General features: G+C 40.8%; 2 protein-coding genes across 6 annotated transcripts in view; one reads left to right on the top strand and one right to left on the bottom strand.

Moving 5' to 3' along the window:
- The window catches only part of fhip1b (FHF complex subunit HOOK interacting protein 1B), a 34,729-nt gene extending 19,127 nt beyond the window's left edge, over nucleotides 1–15,602 (bottom strand). For all 3 annotated transcript variants that reach the window (XM_085248580.1, XM_085248581.1, XM_085248579.1), the window contains exons 1-4: nucleotides 15,283–15,602; nucleotides 3,725–4,190; nucleotides 1,124–1,528; nucleotides 30–260 (exon numbers count right to left, since the gene is read on the bottom strand). In XM_085248580.1, coding sequence (XP_085104706.1) covers nucleotides 30–260; nucleotides 1,124–1,528; nucleotides 3,725–3,853 — 765 coding nt within the window. In that variant the 5' untranslated portion in view covers nucleotides 3,854–4,190; nucleotides 15,283–15,602. The remainder of the gene's footprint in view (nucleotides 1–29; nucleotides 261–1,123; nucleotides 1,529–3,724; nucleotides 4,191–15,282) is intronic.
- cnga4 (cyclic nucleotide gated channel subunit alpha 4) lies at nucleotides 15,154–21,954 on the top strand. 3 transcript variants are annotated; one of them, XM_085248586.1, is made up of 7 exons: nucleotides 15,154–15,287; nucleotides 17,021–17,122; nucleotides 17,227–17,333; nucleotides 17,604–18,187; nucleotides 18,302–18,547; nucleotides 18,781–18,946; nucleotides 20,863–21,954. In XM_085248586.1, exons 2-7 carry the CDS (start codon nucleotides 17,079–17,081, stop codon nucleotides 21,684–21,686), a joined length of 1,971 nt encoding a protein of 656 aa, XP_085104712.1. In that variant the 5' UTR covers nucleotides 15,154–15,287; nucleotides 17,021–17,078; the 3' UTR covers nucleotides 21,687–21,954. The 3 variants fall into 3 exon arrangements, with proteins under 3 accessions (XP_085104712.1, XP_085104710.1, XP_085104709.1); XM_085248584.1 differs by lacking the exon at nucleotides 15,154–15,287 and adding an exon at nucleotides 15,321–15,469; XM_085248583.1 differs by lacking the exon at nucleotides 15,154–15,287 and adding an exon at nucleotides 16,493–16,644.
- Nucleotides 21,955–22,113: the final 159 nt, after the last annotated feature.

Genomic DNA, 22,113 nt, shown 5'->3' with positions numbered 1-22,113 from the left:
GAAGAGTGACTCAAAAGCTCCTCACTCACCGGACAAAAGTAGGAGTTCTCAGCGATGTATCGTGCAACAGCCTCGTGACTGGCTGACGCCGCCATAACCAGCAGTAGTGCATCTCGCGCCTGCTGTCCAATGGCTCCATCTCGGTGGATGAATGGCACAAGCAGGGAAAAGATCAGCAGGTTGGTTGAGCCCTGCTGGGCTGGTGCAGCCCGGAACAACATCTCTAGAACCACCGGCTGTCGGGCCATTGACACGCAGATCTGATGGAGGGAAAAAGAATCCCATTAAAGAACAAGAGTCATGAAATGCTGTTGAAAAATCTACATTGGAGGTTAGTTATTATTCCAACTTTAGCACAGAAATGAATCACTAATCACTACAAAGGTTTCCTTTTATATGAAAAGAGCAGGTCAGTGCCCCTTTCTGGGGAGTTAAAAACATTTCAGGGAACACCATCAATTATATTACTATTTATTTATGCACCAAATTCACCTGGCTTTTGAAGTGGAACCCCTGCAATTAAATGGTACGTCTTCTGACCAATCAGTAACCTGAGCTGGACTATATTCAACTAACTTTATTGTTTGGGGGAGAAAAACGCCACAGCATGTGATGCTCTCATTTGTTGGTTTCTCAATCAATTGCTGCCGGGCATTCTCATGAAAAAGATATCAAATTACATTTTAAGATAAAAAAAACCTAGCAAACAGCATGCAAACAGTAAATGCAGCAGAAGCAACAGCAAATGAAAAACTACTATAACTTCTATCTTCCTCGGCAGAGAGGAATAAAGAGCGCTGAGGCCTGTCGCCAACACCTGAGGACAGGCAGAGGTCACAGACGATGCTGACTGAGTCCCCTCCAGGAAGCCAACAGCAAATGAAAAATTACTATAATTCAAATTGTCAGGTTTCATGAAGAGCCACAGCTCAGCTAAGGTTTTTAATACAACAGCCAATTTTTCCAGCCTTCAATTCTCAGTCATCTCACATCCGTTCAATTTTAACACAAAAAATAAAACAAAACTTGTTTGTCATTTGTGGGATGTCTACTACCGGTGAAATATATTTTGTTTATAGTGACTGCATACACACACTGGAAAAGACTGTAGGTTTGTATGTACCTGGTTAAGCAACAATACCAGGCTGTTCTCCAGAGCTGAAGGACAGCCGAGTTCTGGGTCAGCACAAGCTCCCAGGAGCCTAAGAAGGGGGTGGAGAATGGCTGTGTGCTGGAGCAGGGGCTGCTGGGACTGACCGATAAGCATCTCAAACAGTTTGAGCAGTGCACCCTGGCTGTCTGGGTCCAAGCCACGGCGAAGGTGCCACTGAACCAGCCTCTCCAGGATATTCTCTGTGACCACAAGCTCCAGTATGGGCCCCATAGGTGGCACGCTGGTGCCACTCTCTGAGCTCTCAGCAGGACGCTCCTCTGCCAGCAAACATAACATCTGGTCGGTGTTGTTTCTCACTGCCGTAAGGTCATCGCTGGAGGATGAAGTCTCATGCTGCTCCAACACCCAAGATATCTGAGAAAAGGAAGTAAGGAGTGTGTTGTTGCTTTATCCAGTGGGCTTAAGTGATGAAGTGTTTGAGGTCCATGCTAACGGGACCAGGACAAACACTAGAACTGTAATGGCACATGTGGGTATTTGTTTATGTAACACAATACATAGAACTGAATGTTATTCCACATTACAATGTTTCCTCAAGTCAATCAATTCTGCTTCCATGTAACTGGTTCATCCTTTAGTCCAAGAGGAAGAAATTCCCTTAAGGCTCTCCCAAGATATCGAGTCCATTAGCACAAACAGACAGGCAACCCTTAAACTTAATATCTCCAGCCATGGCTATTACTGACAAAGAGGCATACAGGCAGATAATACTCAAAACAGGTTAAAATACAACAGTGCAACACAACTCAATTATTTTGCAAGATATAAAACGGCCTGTATTTGTATAGCGCTTCACGGTGAGAGTATGTGGTCAAAAGTGTGTGAGAGCAAAATGATAAGCAGAAGTTTAATTGGTCAGCATGACTACAGCAAGAATGAATTTGCAGATCTGGGCCCATGTTGAACAGATAAGAGCTGCATGTTAGATACTGGATAACAAGTCACGAACTACATTTAGGTGCACTTCTGTGGCTCTGTTGCAATGCATTTGCAACATATTCACTTATGGCTGGTGTCTGCTTCTTCTACAGTGGATTATAAATGCATTTCTCCATTATGACAACCGATCCTTTCAAAGAAAAACTCACTGACAGGATCGGACCTGTATATAGCTTTAGTAAGTCTCGCCAAAGAAGGAGCGGGTTTGCAAAGTGTGCACGCCCTGCAATCCCTGGGAAAAACAGAAAATAGATCATTTCTCAGACATCTTTTGTTGCCTCAGATTAGTTCCAACCGTCAGGCAGTGACAGACCTCTGTAACCTATAAATGTTCAGTAGGTAACTGGACATCAGCCAGCTAGTTTACTTCTCTCACTGACACTGACACAGTGAACTTTCACACATTGTGTGAACACATAATCATTCACTAGAACAAAGACAAAGCCTTCAAATCACACAAAAAGAAAAAAGATTAAAAGTAGAAAATTTGAACTGTCACAATAAATTGGATTTATTATAATTAACTCACCTGTGAGAGAGAGAATGTTACTTAGGCGCTGAAGAAAATTTAAAAAAGCAGTTTTTAACTTTGATTCTGTTTTGTGACTGACAAAATTATTGTTTCATTTTGAGTTCAGCTTTTCTTGAGTTTTCACTCTGGGTAGGAAAAATAATTTGCCTCAAATTGTGAAAACGGGACAGTCTTTGTGCAAAATTAACTTTTGTGTGTTAGTTCAAACATTGATGCTGTAACATCAAGATAACATTTTTAATTTAAAAAAAAAATCAGTACCAATGTAGACCACTGTGGGCAGGGCAGGAACATCGAGCAATTTTTATTATTTATTATTTTGAAGCCACAAAAAGTCCATCACACCATTTCCTGTGACGAGCACACACAGCTGCACTAAGTAAGGCTGCTCAAATATAGCAAAAATCATCATCTCAATCCCCAATATAGTTTCGTCTCAAGTACTTAACATGGTTATTAACTAACTTTAAAAAAATGTCCTTTTAAAGGATATTTATTTGGAATTTAAATACAATTGATAATAAACACATGTCGAGGAGCGTGTCAGGCTACATTTCACCGTGTGTTATACTTGTATAACTATGCATGTGACAAATAAAGAACCTTGAACCTTGAATGGTTATTAACTAACTTTAAAAAAATGTCCTTTTAAAAGATATTTATTTGGAATTTAAATACAATTGATAATAAACACAAATTGGTGAGTAACACAGGGTCATCTGGTAAAGCGTTAAGCAGAGGTATTTTTGACTGCAAAGCCCATCTTGCAAGAGCAACTGGTGCATTGCCTCCACTTTGATATCTCTCCAGAGGCAGACGGGCAAAAACAGCCCCAGGGTCATTTGGGGACCTGCAATGCAGCCACGGCTCAAGCAGCGGAGAGCTAAAGACAGCGTTTGCCAACTTTTAGTAATTCTTCCATGGGTTACATGTGCCTTTTACTTTTTTAAGATGGATTGTTGATCAAGAGATGGGTCCAAGGGAGGGGTAAAAACATACCAGTATAAAGGAAAGACAAGAAACAAGAGCTTTGGAAAGAAAAGAAACAGAAAAAAAAACTGTGTGTGTCTTAAGCTCACCTGTCTCCAGTGGTTTTCAAACACCATGAGACAGGTCTCTGGGTCTGCAGTGCAGGGGCTGGAGGGGGCGGCACTCCGGCTCGACCGACTCCCAGAAGCCCGTGGGTTTAACCTGCTCAGCCAGCTCATAGTGAAACCAGCTTAAAGCAGACCAAAGATCACTAAAACTCAATGACGTTGAGTCTAACAGAAGGCAAAGGAAATTATATGGGAAAACAAGAAGTGGGAGAGAGGAAAAGAGAAGTGCAAAAAGAAGGGCAGAAAGGGAAGGGAAAGTGTATCACAACAGAGAAGAGGAGAAAGAGGTCGGCTGTGCAGGCTGTCAATCCCGCTCAGTGTACATCTAGGAAAAGCCTGCTGCTGCTGCTGCTGCTACAGAAACTTTGTGACCCTGTCCTCCTCGTAGACCCTGTCATCCAGTCTGAAGCCAACACCACTCCATAGCCGGTCAGGACTGGCAGTCTCTCTGTGTGAACAAAAAAACCCCCCAAAAACAAAACAACATTAACATCATATAAACCTGGAATAATAACAGCTTCATTCACAAACTTGCTATTACTAAAAGATCTCATTGCATTTCTCTTAATGTGGACTTGAAACATGACAGAATAACCACTAGATTAGAGTGGGAAGAATGCATGTAAGGCAACATGGATACAAGATTCCATGCCTCACTCGCTGTGGCTCGGGAGGCAGGGTCCATGGCAGTAAGCTACCCCAGGACCCCACAGAGCTTTCAAGAAAGCCAATATACATCCAGAGGAATGACTTCAGGTGGACATTGTTGATAAAATACAGATTTATAAATGACATTATGCATATGGAAAAAACTACAAATCACCTTTCAATGGGATCACATCAGCCACGATGTCATTGAGTGTTCAGACCACACATATTACTCTTAAATAAGAATAAATAAAAGCACAGCAATTATCTGAAATGTCATTAATGATTTTGCCCAGTTACACTGAGGTTGAACAGGTGAGTAGCTCATGGTTGGTGCCAAGCTGTTGCATGTGAAGCGTGTAACATTTTGTGGATACGTTTAGAAAATTATTGCAATGGAAGAAAAGATAAAAGTAGAAAGAGCCACGGTAAAAGAATTAACAGTTTCAGAAAACAAGTTTTAACTACACACCATTTCTATCAGTAACATTTCTGCAGTATTATACTGAAAACGTTGATGTTTTATCACAAGTCTAATCCTCATAACACCTGCATGGACTGAGCTCATGAAGGAAGGGAAAAGAAATGTTTTTGCTTTCCTTCATTTTCTATTACATCAAAATGCTTTTAAAAAGGTCCATGTTATGAAAGGACTGTGCAGTATCAGTAGCTGCTGTGTCCATTTGTCGTCAGTATTTATATCACTGGCTGAACACTGCACTCAAGAACATCTAATGCGATTATATACATATACTATATTCCCAAAAGTATTTTGTCATCTGTCTTCACACCCATATGAACTTGAGTGAAAACCCATTCTTAATCGACAGGTGTTAATATGTCATCTGCCCACCATTTACAGCTATGACAGCTTCAACTCTTGTTGAAGCTGTTGATATGTTACAGTGGTGAAAAACCCAGGATTGGGGCATGGCGGAACCGCGACCGGGCCAGCCAGGGGAGGTGCTGACCCAAATGGTGGCCGAGTTCGTGCCTACCTCTAAACCCGTACCCACTTCTTGGGTGGGAGCGCCTGCACCTGTTCCTGTTCCACGGAGGAGGGCGGATGAGCAACCTCCACTTACACCACCTGCTCATGCATCTTCTCGGCCTGAGCCGATGGACAGCGTGGACAGCATGCGGGGGACAGCGTGCTCACCCAGAGCCGGAGGCTGGCACCAGGGAGAGAGCTGCTCAGCTGGGGCCAGAGGCCAGCATGTGGTCTGGACCTGCCTCGTTTTTACCAGAAGCCAGCGTCTCTATTAGAAGCGAGTGTGAAAACGACAACTGTAATAAAATCCGCTGATATGTGGTCGGGTCTGCTATACATATGCTACAGTGTGCTTATTTGACCATTCTTCCAGAATAAAAGTTGTGAGGTCAGCCACTGATGTTGGACAATAGGGCCTGGCTCACAGTCTCTGCTCTAATTCATCCCAAAGGTGTTCTTTTGGGTTGAGTTCAGGTTTTTGTGCAGATCAGTCAAGTTCTTCCACACTCACACTTCCACACCGCTCATTTAATTCTTTATCGACCTTGCTTTGTGCACTGCGATGCAGTCATGTAGGAACAGGAAGGACCCATCCCCAAATGTTCCAAAGTTGGGAGCATGAAATTGTCCAAAATGTCTTGGTATGCAAAACATCAGGAGTTCCTTTTACTGGAAGTAAAGGGGGTGAAAAACATCCCCACACCATAATGCCCCCGTCCGCCAAACTATACATTTGACACAAAGCAGTCAGACAAGTACCGTATTATTCGGGCTATAAGGCGCATTTAACATTCTTTAATTTTCTCAAAAATCCACAGTGCGCCTTATAATCCGATGCGCCTTATGTATTAATTCTGGTTGTGCTTACTAGCCTTGAACCGATTTTATGTGCTCAAATTAAGTTTAACATCCGGGCATCCATGAAAACAGAATTTATTAAATTTAATGGCGTTAGAAGTTAGGTGGAAACTAGCAAGCTAAGCATGATATAGCATGTTCTGACAGATTTCTGAAACAAATTCAAATGTACCTGAATTTGAAATTTCCACTGAAGTCACGGGTAAGAGGCAAGTGGAACCAAGATCGAGGCCATTTGCTTTTTGAAGTTTGCAAAGACTGCTAAATTGTGCCAGTGGTAGTTCACTCTTTGCAACATAGTACGCTGTTCTAAACAGATTTTTTTTCAGGTTTATTTTTAGTATGTTATTTGCAATTGGTGTTTGTTCTGGGAAAGATATTGCAGACTGAGCAATAATGCATTTCTTGCATTTCTCATGGGTTCTAATGGGGGCCTTTCTTAAAATGACTGGTCCCAGTAACAAAGGCACTTGTCGACTCAGAAATCGAGGGAAAACCAACAACACACCCGGCAGAACATTATGTTATTTACACGGGTGCACATAAGTGGTCCGCATGTGCGCATTCGCTGTCAAAATAAAAGATGCGCACCAGATAAGAAGTTGCAACGTGCGTTTGCGTACATATAAAAAGCACTGTTTTTGTCCGCTAGAGTGGGATTTTCACGGCACATTCTGCACCACATCTCTGTGCGTGCATCATTTGTTTGAAGCCAGCTCACCTCCTGCAAATACTTTTCCGAGAATACGTGCTTCTTTTGTGGTTTGGACTCCTTCTGACATTTCTTTGGAGGTGGAGGAACATCACAGTAATTGCTTAAAGGAGCTTCTTCGACATCTTTAAGAGTTCTAAACAAATGTCTGTCCTCCTCCAGAAATCTTATGTACGCAAACACGCGTTACAACTTCTTATCTTGTGTGCGTTTTTTATTTTGACAGCGAATGCGCACCTGCGGACCACTTATGTGCAGCCCTGGTTATTTAGCTCGTCATATTGCAGCCACAGAAATTATTTTGTCCATGAAACCATAAAGCTGCACTTTCTTTTTGCCTTATAGTCTGATTTGTCATAGCTTTTCCGTTTTGTGGTAAGCTTTTCTTTGGCTGTCACTTCTTCACCCTGACCTGTTTTATTTGGCTCAGCAGAACTGAAATATATATCCTGCTGCTTTTACACACGCACTCACATAACGCTCAGCGATTCTCTGCGCGATCAACCTCTCACATGTTTAAGCTGCGGGAGATTTCACTTGTCATGTTTGCATAGTAAGCTAACGATTGATAAGATGATGTGCGGAAATTATCGTCACTCACCAATCAGTGCTGTCGCTCTCTATACACAGTTCGCGCGATTGCAAAGTGAAAGCAAAAAGCAAGCACAAATTCAAATGCAATTTCAATATGTCACATATTGACAGTGGCTCACCGATGTCAATGACATAATTCCCCAGCTACATTTCTGAAAGAATGCAAAAGCATTGACATATATTTTTCCTCCCTACGATAGCCCGACGGGCAGGGCAGAGATAGATTTTGGTAGCCCGACTGGAAAAATCGTTAGCCCCGGGACGTCAGGCTAGCGATTTTGCGAGCTCTGATGTTAGCATGACATTAGCACAGTGAAGCTGGAGGATGAACGCTAACTTTTTTCCGCTTGATAAAAGTTAACGTGAGGGTTCCCGATGGTTAGGGACAAATGCAATCACATGGCAGGATGCTGTAAACGGACCAAACCTCAGTCAGGAGAACAACTGAGATAATTCACAGGGTTAGTCATTCATATACTGCAACAACATGGGAATAGAGCAGCTGAAAGAGAATTCAACACTAATGAATCAATAGTACGGAAGTGGAGGAAGGAAGACGAATGAGTTGAGTAAAGTTTGACTTATCTGTTTTGTTTCGCTTAATGCACCTTATAATCCGGTGCACCTTATGTATGAAAACAGACCCATTCATCGACGGTGCACCTTATAATGTGGTGCACCTTATGGTCTGAAAAATACGGTACCGTTTTCCTGGCAACCACCAAACTCACTCATCCACTAGATTGCCAGATGGAGAAGCATGATTCGTCACGCCATTTTCTTTTCTCTGTGGTAGCAATTCTGCTTAATTTGTTAAATCCCTTATCAATATCCTTAATCTAAATGTCATTCTGCTGTCTTAAGTCATCCAAAGACAGAAACCCTTTCTGTGCTTTTGCGTGCATGCAAGTAATCGGGTTGTGCTGTATTCCTCAACTGGTTAAGAACAAGAGGTTGAATGGTATAAAATGCACTCCGCCAGTAAGTGGGATATTTGATATTTTCCTTCAGCACCATCAGAATTTAATAGCTCCAAAAATATCTGCCAGGAAGTAGTGCACTTAGTGAGTTATTGTAAGGATTAGTGAGAAATAACTGAACAGATGGTTAATGATGGATTTTGCTGCTGGAAAGGAGGGGGGAGGGGGATGTTTGTTCTTTTACTGTTGTGCAAACCTACAGTGCAGAACTTTTGGCTCTTAGACTTAAAGTGTAAATATCAACCCTATTGACTCTTGCATATACAGCGCTGTGCAAATGACTTGACCCACCCCTCATTTCTTTCCATGTGGCTTAGAAAATGATTTATTGAAAGATCTAAACATACATGGATAATACAATATATAAAGCAAAAAGAGTTTACAGAATTGTAAGAAGCTTGAAAGATAGTGTTTGGCATTACAACCTTTATTCGTCAACATAGCCTGAACCCTCCTGGGCAACTCTTGCATGATTTCTTCAAGTTATCTTCAGCAATAGTCTTCCAGGCTTCTAGAAGTGCATTCAAGCTTTTCTTTGAGTGCCTTTTAATTAGATCTCTGTCAAGATGATCCCACATTGCTTGAGAGATGTTGAGGGACTCTGGAGGGGTCAGTCCATGACTGATAGTTTTCCATTGTGCGTTTTTCTATCCAGGTATGCTTTTACTGCATTAGCATTGTGTTCAGGATCACTGTCATGCTGAAAAACAAGTCATTGCCAATCACACACAGTCCCAAACCATGCCAGAGCCTCCACAGTGTTTTACAGATGTCTGTAGACCATTACTACGGATTCATGCTAATATTTATGCTTATGATAGTATCAATATAAGGACTCCCAAATGTCAGCATCCTAGCAACTGCAATCACCATTAAAAATTTTCTGGTTTTTGTTTTGTTTTTATTATATATGTGAGCAAAAATATCGCTGTTGCAAATTTCCTTGAAAAATTGTTATATAATATTGAGACTACATTGAGCACCCCTAACAACAATTTGACCAAAACCTCCAAATTTGGATTCATCGCTGTTGCCATGCATTTTCAGTCCAGTTCTTGTGTAATTGATATACCTTAGTGTTCTCTCCCCCTTTCCCTTCCTTAGGAATAACTTCTTGACAGCCACCCTTCCACTGAGACCATTTCTGATGAGGCTTCAGGAAACAGTAGACGTATCAACTGAAGTGCCAGATGCATCGCTCAGGTCCTGTTTTAGGTCTTTGGATGCCCCCACCCCCTCCACCACCATTTTTAATGAATTACTGTTCATTTTCTGCAGATAGTTAAGCTGTTCCTCCAGATGTCCAGTGCATTTGACACATTTACCAAGCCGACATACGCTAAGTTTTCAACCAATAGCTCTTCTGAAATCTCCTTGTTGGTTCAAAACATGCTATACCTGTTGAACTGTGTTATCATTGGCACTTTTCATAGATTCAAAGAAATAAAGAAATGGGAACAGATTATGTGTTTATGTGACAAGCTGCTAGTAATCAAGTGCCTAAAGACTAGAGATGGCACGATACCACTTTTTAATGTCCGATACCGATATCAGAAATTTGGATATCTGCCGATACCGATATGAATTCGGTAAAGCGTATTTTGTAATCAATAAAACTGTTGTTTTTTTTATAAATATCTTGCTGCATTTTGTATAAGTTCATACCTAAGTTTTAAAAAAAAAAACAAGCGACCGAAGCTATTCTGTTATACCTGTATGCAAAAAATACACTCCACCCAAAACATTTTAAAGTTCAGCAACACTGATCGGTCTAATAAATTTAAACCTACACCATCCTCCCTATTCTGGTATGTTAAAGAGTACTTAGTAGAAATATTAAGCAACCTAACTAATAGGGTTGCCAACTCCCAGCAAAAATATTAGGGCGGGGGGTGGTTCCCTTGTGGTGGAACCACATACCTCATAGCGGCTCAGCTATGAGGTATGAGGCCAATCACCGTGGTGTCATCGCCCTTAATCGATGTAATCAACTTTAATTTAATGCAAGTGTAAAACAAATGCACAGAAATCAATTATTTTTCTACAATAATTAAATAGATTCAACATCTTTCTTCAACAGAATTGCAGACTGCACAGATAGTACCTTCCCAAAGGAAAAAGTACTATAGCTTATTAGGGTGTATATTAGACTTATTAGTTACTATATACAATAATGGATTTCTATACATTTAATCGGATGACCACTTTTGTTGCAAGATTCAGATAATTATTTATTCAAAGTTTTTAAATGACATAACAAAGAAAAGTATTTCTTTGTGCCCCCCTCTCCCTGTTAATGCCCTACCTGGCCACCGACAAAACTTTGCTAGACCCGCCCCTGCACAGTTACCAGCTGTCAGCTACTTAGAAAAGGATCCTGGTGTTATTTGTCTCTCAGAAACAGTTCATAACTTCCCTTCAACTCATTCATGTCACCTAAAAGGTAAACCTGTTTCTCCATCACCTGTTCAGCTCTGATGATTCAGTAAGGACATCTCCTGGTTTCATCTTGATGTTTCCCTCTCACCACATATCCAAACCATATCATGACCAACAGCATTTACAGCCATGGCTCCAGCAAACCTCAGCTGATACTAGAAATTAATATTAAATAAATTTTAACAACAGCTTATCACGCTTAAACGTGCTGCTGTTGTTTATCCGCTGGTCTCCTCTTTCTAGCGCAAAGTGGGCGATAAACAAACAAGAAAGGCGGGACTTGTGGCAGAAAAGCCGATCAGCTGATCATTGATCAGTTTCATGTTTGAAGTAATAACAGGAGAGGAAGGGGGAGTGAATGAGAGAAGTAGATGCAACTGCGCAGCAACGACAGAATAACTCCAGCTTTGTGTCTATTTTTTAATTCTAGCTGGAGTACGGGACAAATCGCTTCCTTTTCACCTCAATATGGAACTCCGATGGCCAGTCCAGCTGTGGCTCAATATATTAGTTGTTAAGCTTAACGTGGAAATACTCTGCAAACATTCAGGGATGAACTTACACACTTGCTTTACTTCTCTGGGATAGTTTTTGCCAAGATGAAATGCTGCGGTTAGGAAGCATGTAGCGAGGCTCCAAATGCTCCAACAGACCGCCGACAGGTCTCGCAGACAACAGCCACTCTATCATGTGACACATACTGCTCCGATGCGCCGAGCTGGGTTACGCCAAGTAGCGCGTTTTGTGAGATGATTGTGTGATACTTCGGATCGAATTACATTTTTTATTTCTCTCCAATATCCGATCCAGTAATTTAAGTCAGTATCGGACCGATGCAGATACGTAATATCGGATCTGTCCATCTCTACTAAAGACACAATTTTATCCCCCCCCCCATTGTTTTTGATGTGTAACACTAGTTTATCCTTTGAGTTAAGTGCTTTGTTTAATCCTTGAATGGTCTGGACTGAAAAAAGGTGAAAAAGCAGCCAAAGTCCAAAGAAAGACTTCAAAAGATCTTAAGAAACTCTGACTCCTTGGAAGCAAAATGTAAAGAAATGAATCCTGGCTCAAGACGTTTGCACAGTGTTGTATGTATTTCCTATGGATAACATCCCTTAGGCTTGATAAGTTAGTAAGTTCACTTTAACTGAGATACATAAATGTTAAAGTAGATTTCAAACCTTTGTTATTGTGGCCACATGATGTGGAACAACATCACATGAACTGGACTTGGATCACACGCAAGAGGTCTACCAACGTCATGCTCAACTTCCCTAAATCAATAAGGCTCAAATGCTTCTTTTTTTTTTCCTTCGCTCCCCTGATAGAGAGTATTTACACACAAACAACAAAGGAAAAGATGGGTTACTATAGTCCACACTTTTTAATGACTCACTGTTCCTTAACATCTGATTCAAACTTAATGACACTGCTTGAAAACTGCTTCAAATGCATAAATTCATAACGAGGATAAAAATAAGATGATTATCTTACCCTAAATGAAGTTTAAGGTAACTGCTGATGCAGCTACTGTGCACCAGCATTTTAAAACTTTCTGACCCCGATGTGCAGGAAGTAGAAAATACAGTATATGGCCATTCAGCTTTAGTTTTATTTCAGGTCACACTGAATCATAAAATGTTTCAAAGTTCAACTAGACATTCCACTGGAGGGAGGCTGCCTTCATAAAGAGAAGTATTTGCCAAAGCTTAGTCATGAAGAACACCAAAGCAGTCTTGACTGCTACAGTCTCATAATGCAAAGTCTAAAGGTCAAGACCTATTTTATACTAACTAAAAGTATTTATGTGAAAAACTTAGAGCCACTCCTGCCTTAACCAGAAATTCTCCACGTCCACTCATATCCACGAGGACTGATGATAGTTACTGATAACATCTGTGACTCAAGTAGTGAGCAATCATAGACAAGACATGAGGACTTAAGGGTGTCAGCGGCTACACAACAGTGCTTTTTGTTGGCTTAAGTACCAGTGGTTCTGTAATGGTAAATGGTAAATGGCCTGTATTTATATAGCGCTTTACTAGTCCCTAAGGACCCCAAAGCGCTTTACATATCCAGTCATCCACCCAGTCACACACACATTCACACACTGGTGATGGCAAGCTACATTGTAGCCACAGCCACCCTGGGGCGCACTGACAGAGGCGAGGCTGCCGGACACTGGCGCCACCGGGCCCTCTGACCACCACCAGTAGGCAACGGGTAAAGTGTCTTGCCCAAGGACACAACGACCGAGACTGTCCAAGCCGGGGCTCGAACTGGCAACCTTCCGATTACAAGGCGAACTCCCAACTCTTGAGCCACGATCGCCAAGGTGGTGTATGTGCCAAGACAGCAATTCATCTGGAACTGAAAAGGGTGGCATACACCTACAAGTGTTTTTCTCTATCCTTACATGTTGAAGAAGAAGAGGAAGGATGTCAAAGAGTCATAAACAATATAAAAGATGGATGTAGCTTCCATGTAGCCAAAATTAAGCCAATATGGGAGGCCTTAAAAATGAATTCTATCTGAAGGCCACCAGATGGCGATAGCTGTGGTTGAACAAAAGACTTCCAGTCCCGTAAAAGACTACACGAAACGGCTTTCGGTCTCTCTGTAAACACTTTGCTGATGAGTTTATGGGGTCAGGTACACATTTAGGGTAAAGACTTGGTCATACCGTATTTCAAAGAGGGAGGCCTGTACATGCCACAAAACTGCACACTCACTAGCTAATGACTTGTGACTGACAAGTTGTTAGCCACACAATTTCACAGTCAGACCAGCCTTTCCTCATCATCTGGGTTTTTTGGGTTTTTTTGTCTTTTTGCAACCAAGGTGGCAATGGCAGAAACACTCATCTTGAATCTTTAAAACAAACACTGAGGTTATGTTGTAGTAGCTGTGATGATTGACTTGCATAAGGTTGTAATAAACTTGAGTGACATGACATCTGGAACAGGGTTTTATTGAACAAAAAAGAAAATGATTAGTGATTGTTTATCAACTTTCCCTGCAGTGTACTAACTAGTTAACAACTTACAATTAAACCACTGCTTGACTCTTCCTCATCAGCGGCTCAGCTATGATGCACACTCGTGCCTCTGCCACTGCCTACTGCTTTTTCTGCATCAATGCAGATCAGAAAAACATATATCCTATATCTTTAACTGTGACAGGCAAATATTATTAAAGCAATACATGAATCAGGCTGTAGAAACAAAAGAATACTTTCAGTCTGCAACCACCATCATTTTTTCTGTATAAGAAAATAATATATGAATGTGATTTTCCTTTGCATAATCCAAAGCTATTCTAACAGTGCAGACGTGAACTAATAAGACACCTGGAGGAACGTGTGCTTATTTTCTAATACCGATTCATCTGGTTTTTTAATCACATATTTCCTGCCCCAATGTGGCACACTTATATTGACTCCTCTCTAGATCAAATTTAAATAATCATCCAACACTGAAGCCATAGCACCGGTAAATGTTCACATCTAGGAAGCTGAATTGAGCAGAATCTGGTACATTTTTCTTGAAAATGACCCAAAATGCTAAAAACTGAAGTCGTTACAGATGCTCTTCTCTTCATCTGAAAACCGCAATTTTATTCTTACTCTTGTAAGGCTGAAAGATGTGTCTGAAAATAGTTACACGTTAACTTTCTGTTAAGATGGTGAAATTATTATCTAAACCCAGTGAATAAAGATAAGCAAGAGTGTACGTTCTCAAACAGACAAATTTAAGCGATTAATGAACAAGGCTTTTCTATTCAACCATGATTTAATCTGTTGATGTGATATGCATATATGTGGCTTATTCGAGATGGGGGGATCTACTAGTTATTCTGGGCACAGAAGTGACAGATTATTAGAGTTGTGTAGTTATAATTCCAAAGTCCAACCCAGTCCACAGATCTAATTCAAAGTTCACAGGTAAGATCACAACATAAATCATCAATCACTGCAGTATTTGGGGGTCATGTGTCCCGTTCAATCCTACAGACTGCTAGAGCACATACAGTGCACACAGCAAATACTACGCCCTTTCCCCTAAACCGGTTGGTTTGTCATGACTTAGCAGCACTTGAGCTTTTCTGCACTACATCTCACTTCAGCCAAGCGAGGCTCCTTACGCTGTGGTTCGACAGAAAACAACAATGTATTTCAAATGCAAGACGGAGGACCAAGCTAATTGACACTGCAAATATAATCAGCTACCTTAGAAATGCCAGCAACGCATATAGTTAATTTATCTAGTTGTCATGCTGTTGAACTTCACTATGAGGTCATCGAGAATCTCCCTACCTTGTGTGAGTCTCAACAGTTGTTGCGAGGTGGTGTTTTCCTTGGGCAGCTACCTGCTAGCTGGTTGCTAGTAAGTTAGCGCTGGTATGCTGCTAGCGACTAGCTGCTGATGAATTCCACAATGTCAGAGCAGTAAGCGATTACAAGATAGGAGGCGACCAAAAGACAACCGGCAAGACAGACCACAGTGAGTCAGGGACGCTAAGAAATCAACCACTCCTTCACTGAGGCTGCTGTGCATCCTGTTAGCAACAGATAAACATCCCATTTGATGGTTTCTCAAACACTCTTCGCTTTCCCGCAGCCATCTTACTTTAACTCCGCCCACACGTCTTCTCTGACTCACAGCGACGCTGCTTCGCACAGCTGTATGAGGGCTTTAAAGTGCCCAGATTATATACACTGCGTGCTAAACACAATGCACAAAGCTGAAACTTGTGAAAAATTGCTTGGCACCATGTCTGACTTTGGAGTTAGTTTGCAGTCCTCACCTCTTAGTCGGATAATTGTTTTTTATCAGTGGACCTGAAAGCTCCAGTTACTCCACCTTCAGAAAAGCCATGCAAATAAACTAAGCACAGGCAAATAAGGAGAGCTTATCTAAACGTAAAGACCCGCAGCAGTCAAATAAAACAGCGTAGCTTAAACATGGAAACATGGAAAGCAAATCCACATAGCGAATCCAGAAATGTATGGAAGTTTTTACCACTGGGGAAAAAGAAAAGCCATTTATAAGTGTTAATTTTGTATTATTATGTCAACATTTTAAGTTGAGTATTTCAAAATTTATTTTACACCAACTATATTGTAGGCTAAAGACTTTACAATATTACAAGAAGATGACAAAAATTTAACAATCTCAATAATCAAGTCAAATTTAAGGTATATTAAAAAAAAATCCATACCCTATTAATTTATAGACACACAGTGACATCCTCTCTGTAGTTTGGGCTCTATAATCCTGTCAGTGTTTGCTGTGTCTGAATTTTAAAGAGATAGCCTGCCCTTGTTTTCCGAGAGAGTTAAGAATTCCCAGAAGACACATGACATCTGTTATGGTTTCCCTCCATAGAGACCAGCATCACCAGGCAGTGATCAGGTAGACCTGGGTTGTTGTTAGGTGGACTCTACAGTGGTGCCTGTGTGTTCCTCTTCATCATGAGCAGTACTTGCCTAAAAAATACATTCATTTAAGACCGATGTTTGGAAAATGGATATAACAGGTGATGTTAGTATCAGAGGGAACCGATGGCAGAGGCTGTTTAGGCGGCAACAGGGGCAGAAAGCCAGTGGGGAAGGACACGATGGTGTCAAGGATAAGGGAAAACATAACACTTTCCTGGGCAGAATTTTGAAATTTAAGTAAGTATTATTGATTAAGCTGAATCTTTTTGGAAAAAGAAAAGTGCAGCTGTGATACAACAACAACAAGGCTGTTATTCAATTAGGCAGCTTGTAGAATGACAACATGTTTCTAATTATTAAGATTTAAAACATTTGACCTGTTTGAGATAATTAACACAAATTAGATCAGATATAATATCATTTATTCATGACAAGAGTCTTTCATTGTTTTGTTTGGGCTCCTGTTTTGGCAAATATTTCACAGTGAAAAATCCTAATACATTTTCCTGTCACAAGCAATGCTTTGGTTAATAATTTGACTATGACAAGTCTCGAATCATAATATTTATGTGACTCTGTTCTTCTCTTCTTTCCCTTCTTCAACATTTCTCAGCTGGAACGAGTTCATTGTTGATCCAGCTGAGCAGTTTTATTATGTCTGGATTCAGGTCATGACACTACCCATCGTTTACAACTGGGTAATCATCATTTTGAGGTAAAGTAGTGCAGTGTGGTATGTTTGCAAATGGTAATCATTCCTAAGCATATAACAACAGTGCGTGATAGGACATTTTCTGAAGCAATGCTTGTGTTTTTCAGGACTTGTTTCACTATGATAGCACTGAGCTACCTCCCTGTGTGGCTTACTCTGGACTATGTGTCAGACCTCATGTATATGATTGATATGATCATCACTCTTCACACTGGTAATTCTGTCGGTTTACAGTGGGAGTTCAAATTCCAACTTACTTTTGTCACGTGCAAGTTTTACATAACCCTTTATCATATTAAATATGACAGTCTTTTTTCCCTAGCTGCTTCTATTCATGTGGCCGCTGTAGCTATGGCTATAGCTATAATGAGGAAAAGTCATTTGGATGCTTTCTAACAGTTAGAGCCAACCTGTGTATTGATAAATTACATCACTGTATGATGAGTATTCTGGGCTTCATTAAACACTGTTTTTGCCTCTTCAGGTTACTTGGATCAGGGCATCCTGGTCAAAGACCTGATTCAGTTGAGGAAGCGCTACCTGCGCTCTAAACATTTCCTCTGGGACCTGGCTTCCATTCTTCCTTTCGACTTCCTGTATTTTGCATTCGGCATCCAAACTCCTCTGGTCAGAATCAACCGCCTTTTGCGTATCCCACGACTCAACGAGGCCTTGGACCGCATGGAGACAAGAACCTCCTACCCCAACACCTTCCGCATTGCCAAGCTCATGATCTACATCTTTGTGCTTATCCACTGGAATACCTGTCTGTACTTTGCGCTGTCCAGCAGCCTCGGCTTTGGAAGTGATCCTTGGGTTTACCCTAATATCACCAACACAGAGTTTGGCTCCATGCGACGTCAGTACTTTTACTGTTTCTGGTTTTCCGCTCAGATTTTAACCACAGTGGGAGACGTCCCCCAGCCAGAAAGGGAAGAGGAGTTCTTGTTTATGATCGCAGACTTGCTCATTGCTGTGTTGGTGTTTGCGTCAATTGTTGGCAATATCGGCAATGTCATCACAAGCCTAAGAGATCGCGATAATGTCTTCTTCCCTAACCATGAGCTGGTAAGCTGATGGAAGAGCCAAGCTTATTGAAAAGACTTTTAATAATGAAGATTGTGTGATAGCTTTCTTTAGCTAACATTTATAGAAAATCAAGTTTTTCTTTCCTTCTTTCAGGTAAAGGCATACCTGCGTAGTCATCACATCAGCAAGGAGCTTCGAGAGCGTATCAACAACTGGTACCAGCATCTTTACATCAACAAGAAGATCATGCGAGAAAATGAAATCCTGCAGCAGCTGCCTCTGCATATGAGGACAGAGATCACGGTCAGCGTTCATCTTCGCACACTCTCCAAAGTCACCATCTTCCAGAACTGCGACAGAAGTCTGCTGGAGGAGCTGGTTCTCAAACTAACTCCTCAGGTCAGAAAGCTGGCAAAGCTGTGTTTGTAACTTATAGTCACTAATTTGTTTATAGAGCACACAACTAAAGTGAATGGCACCTGCTCTCTGTGGAATGTGGTTCAGTAGCTTACTGTTATCTTGCAGATCCAAATTTAACACTGTTGTTGGTTTACCTTGACAGTGCTTTTGGAATATAACAATCCTTTGAGGCTGATGAAGTCTCACCTGCTCTTTATCTTTTTATCTTGTAGGTGTTCAGTCCAGGAGAGTACGTCTGCAGGAAAGGAGATGTGGGCCATGAAATGTACATCATCAAAGAAGGAAAATTGGCAGTTGTGGCAGATGATGGGGTTACAGAATTTGCTGTGCTGAGTGATGGGAATTTCTTTGGGGAAATTAGTATCCTTAACATCAAAGGTATGTTAAGTGATTTGGGCATGCTCTTACAAGTGAATTTGTTTAGCTGGTGAAGAGACACATGGACAAGAAGCAGGCCAGCTCTTTTTCTTCAGTTGTCTAAAAAATAAAACCGAGAGTCTCAACAATGGTAAAAGTATTCTTCCAGACTATTAGAGATGCTTGAAATAGACAAGTATTCTCTATAAAAGGAGGGAACGTGATTTCTGCACATTTAAAGTGAAGAATTACGACTAAAATACAAATTATACTAAGAGTTTTTTAATTGTAGTACAGCTGAAATTCAAGGTGGAGCCTATAATTCTGTTCACAGTTTTCACAAGAAGATGACTCAGATGAAAGAAAATTGCTTCTGAAGGCATCTAAAAGTGTATAATTGGAATCGGGAATGTTGGTGTATGAAGAAAGCAAACAAGTTTACTTTCAAGTGGTTGTGCTGAATTACAGTTTTTACAGATTTGCAAAAAATCTCTAGAAATGTCCACAACACCATAACATACATACAACCACAGGTCCAAAAAAGTTGGGACATGGTGTAAAATTTAATGTAAATCTCACAACCCCATATTGCATATTGAATAGAATATAGAGAATGTATCCTGTTTAACCTGAGAAAATGCAACATTTTAAGAAAGACTTTAGCTCATTTTGAATGTGATAGCAGCAATACATCTATAAAGTTGGGACAGGGCCGTGTTTGACTCTCTGTAACATCCCTCTTCTGTTAACAACAGTCTATAAACATCTAGGAACTGAGGAGACCAGATATAGATGATAAGATTTTCAAAGGGTCCACAATTTTATGCTAACATTATTTTGAAACGCTATTGTTAATAGAATATTGGTTTATAAGATTTACAAATTATTATATTCAGTTTTTTATTTACAGTTTAAACTTTTTTGGTAAGTCCAAAGGTATTTTTGGGAGCCTCTATAATTCCTACTCTATTGGTGTAGTTGAAGCTGTCAGTTGGATTTTTCTTTTTTTCACATTCAAAATATTATGGATGATTATTACTACTTTCTTTTACTATTTTTCTTTATTTGTTTCCTTGACATACTACTACACACTGATGGCAGTTAAAAAACAGCCACCTGTATATCAGGTGGCTGTTTTTTTAACTGCAATCAATTGGAATTTGCTTTGAGGGCTGGTGTCCAGTCACGTAGGAACAGGAAGGACCCATCCCCAAAATATTCCCACAGAGTTGGGAGCATGAAATTGCTGCAAAATATTTTTGTATGCTGAAGCATTAAGAGTTTCTTTCACGCGAGCTAAGGGGCTGAGTCCAACTCCTGAAAAACAACTCAACACCACAATCCCCACTCCACTAAACTTTACACTTGGAACAGTGCACTCAGACAAGTACTGTTCCCCTGGCAACATTCCCGAAAACAGATGGAAAAGCATAATACGCCACTTTATAGAACACATCTTCACTGCTCTGGGATCTAGTGGTGCATGTTTTACCCCACTGCATCCAAGACTTTATACTGTGCTTGGTGATGTATGGTTTGGATGCAGCAGCTCGGCCATAGAACCCCATTCCACATTGCATCTATATCTACATTGCATTGAGGAAATTTCAGAACTGGACTTGTTGCACTGGTGGTATCCTATCACGGGCCCATGCTGGAATTCACTGAGCTGCTGAGAGCAACAAATTCTTTCACAAATGTTTGTAGACGCATTCTGCATGCCTAAGTGTTTGATATTATACATCTGAATTCAATGATTTGCATGGATTGCAATATAGTGTATATAGTGTATAGTGTATATTCAATTAATTTAAGACCAAAACAAGAATGATTGGCTGGTTTTAAAAGTCTTGAATAAACCAACAAATGTTGGTAACATCCTTAAAATTTTTAGGTTTGTCAGGTTTTTACAGAAATACTATTCTCTTTTATTACAGGTAACAAGTCAGGCAACCGCAGGACTGCCAACATCCGAAGCAATGGGTACTCTGATCTCTTCAGCTTGTCCAAAGAAGACCTGACAGATGTATTATCGGAGTTCCCTGCAGCCAAACGTCACCTGGAGGAGAAAGGCCGACAGATCCTCACTAAAATGGGCATGTTGGAGGAGAGTGGGGAGAAAGAGGAAGGGGAGGGAGAGAAAGTGGAAACCAAGATACAAAGACTAGAGAGCAACTTGGAGGTTCTGCAAACTAAATTAGCTCGACTAATGATGGAATTGGAATCGAGCAACCGCAAAATGCAGGCCAGGGTGGCGCAGCTGGAGCTGGAAGTTTCAGAACTGGAGACTCAGCTGTCAGAAGATGATGGAGAGAGAGACAGAACATTGGGAAGAGGGCAAGGTGTGGGTAGGGAGGCTGAATGGGAGCGAGAGGAGGGAGAGGGAGAGGAGGAGGAGGAAGAAGAAGGCTCATATATGAAGGGGGAAAAACAGGGACATGGAGATGATAGTAATGATGTCACCAAAGAGGGAGATGGTGAGAGCACTAAAAGTACAAAGGAAGATGCTGAAAAGGTGGTAGAGGGAGATAAATGTAGGCCAAAAAACCCAGATAATCAAGGAGATAAAAGTGAAGATGATGGAGAGAAGATCCAAGGAGATGACAGACCTGGGAAAGGAGATGGAGCTGAGATTGAACCTGAAAATGGGAAAGAAGCGAAAAGTGGAAAGAGAGAATCTGAGGAAGGGAAAAGGAGGAAAAGGATAAGGGAAAGAAAGCTGAAAGGTAGAAGAAATGAACGAAAAACTAAGAAAAAATGAAAAGAAATGTGAACTGTGTTTTTCCCATATGCGTTTTCAGGAAACGCTGCAGTGGATATTTGTTCCCCTAGATGGCAGCATTGCATTCCTCCCTTCTAAGTCATCGTCAAGAAAATCAATGTATTAACCCCTCCCCTCTCCCTTTAGTATATTTATACAGTTTTCAATAAAATAGTCTTATTAGTTTGGTTTCTTTGTTTGTTTCTTTTTAATTCATTAATTTGCAATATACATGACATGTTGTAAAAGTTGTGTTCACTTTGATTCTTTTAATATGTATTGGTTACTGACAGCAGATTCCAATATTTTAAATAAAACATTTAACCAGCAATTACAGACGTTTTCTTGCATCCCTTTAATGTATTGTCCCTATGACTAAATTGCGTCTGTTAACACCATCTATCAAAGTGCAGCTGTAGTGTAGCGT

The sequence above is a fragment of the Mchenga conophoros genome, linkage group LG16, assembly GCF_057382185.1.
Source record: "Mchenga conophoros isolate Kocher_MC1m ecotype Shallow Benthic linkage group LG16, M_conophoros_male_GT1.1, whole genome shotgun sequence".
NCBI classification, from domain to species: Eukaryota; Metazoa; Chordata; class Actinopteri; order Cichliformes; family Cichlidae; genus Mchenga; species Mchenga conophoros.
The sequence above is the reverse complement of the archived record's forward strand: the minus strand, read 5'-3'. Positions and strand labels throughout refer to the sequence as shown.

Excerpts from the sequence above, each read along its gene's own strand:
- cnga4 (XM_085248583.1), top strand. The coding sequence starts at position 16,493 with ATGGATATAACAGGTGATGTTAGTATCAGAGGGAACCGATGGCAGAGG. Across the intron at positions 16,645-17,020 it reads GGCAGAATTTTGAAATTTAA|CTGGAACGAGTTCATTGTTG; the intron begins GTAAGTATTATT and ends AACATTTCTCAG. Across the intron at positions 18,188-18,301 it reads TCTTCCCTAACCATGAGCTG|GTAAAGGCATACCTGCGTAG; the intron begins GTAAGCTGATGG and ends TCCTTCTTTCAG.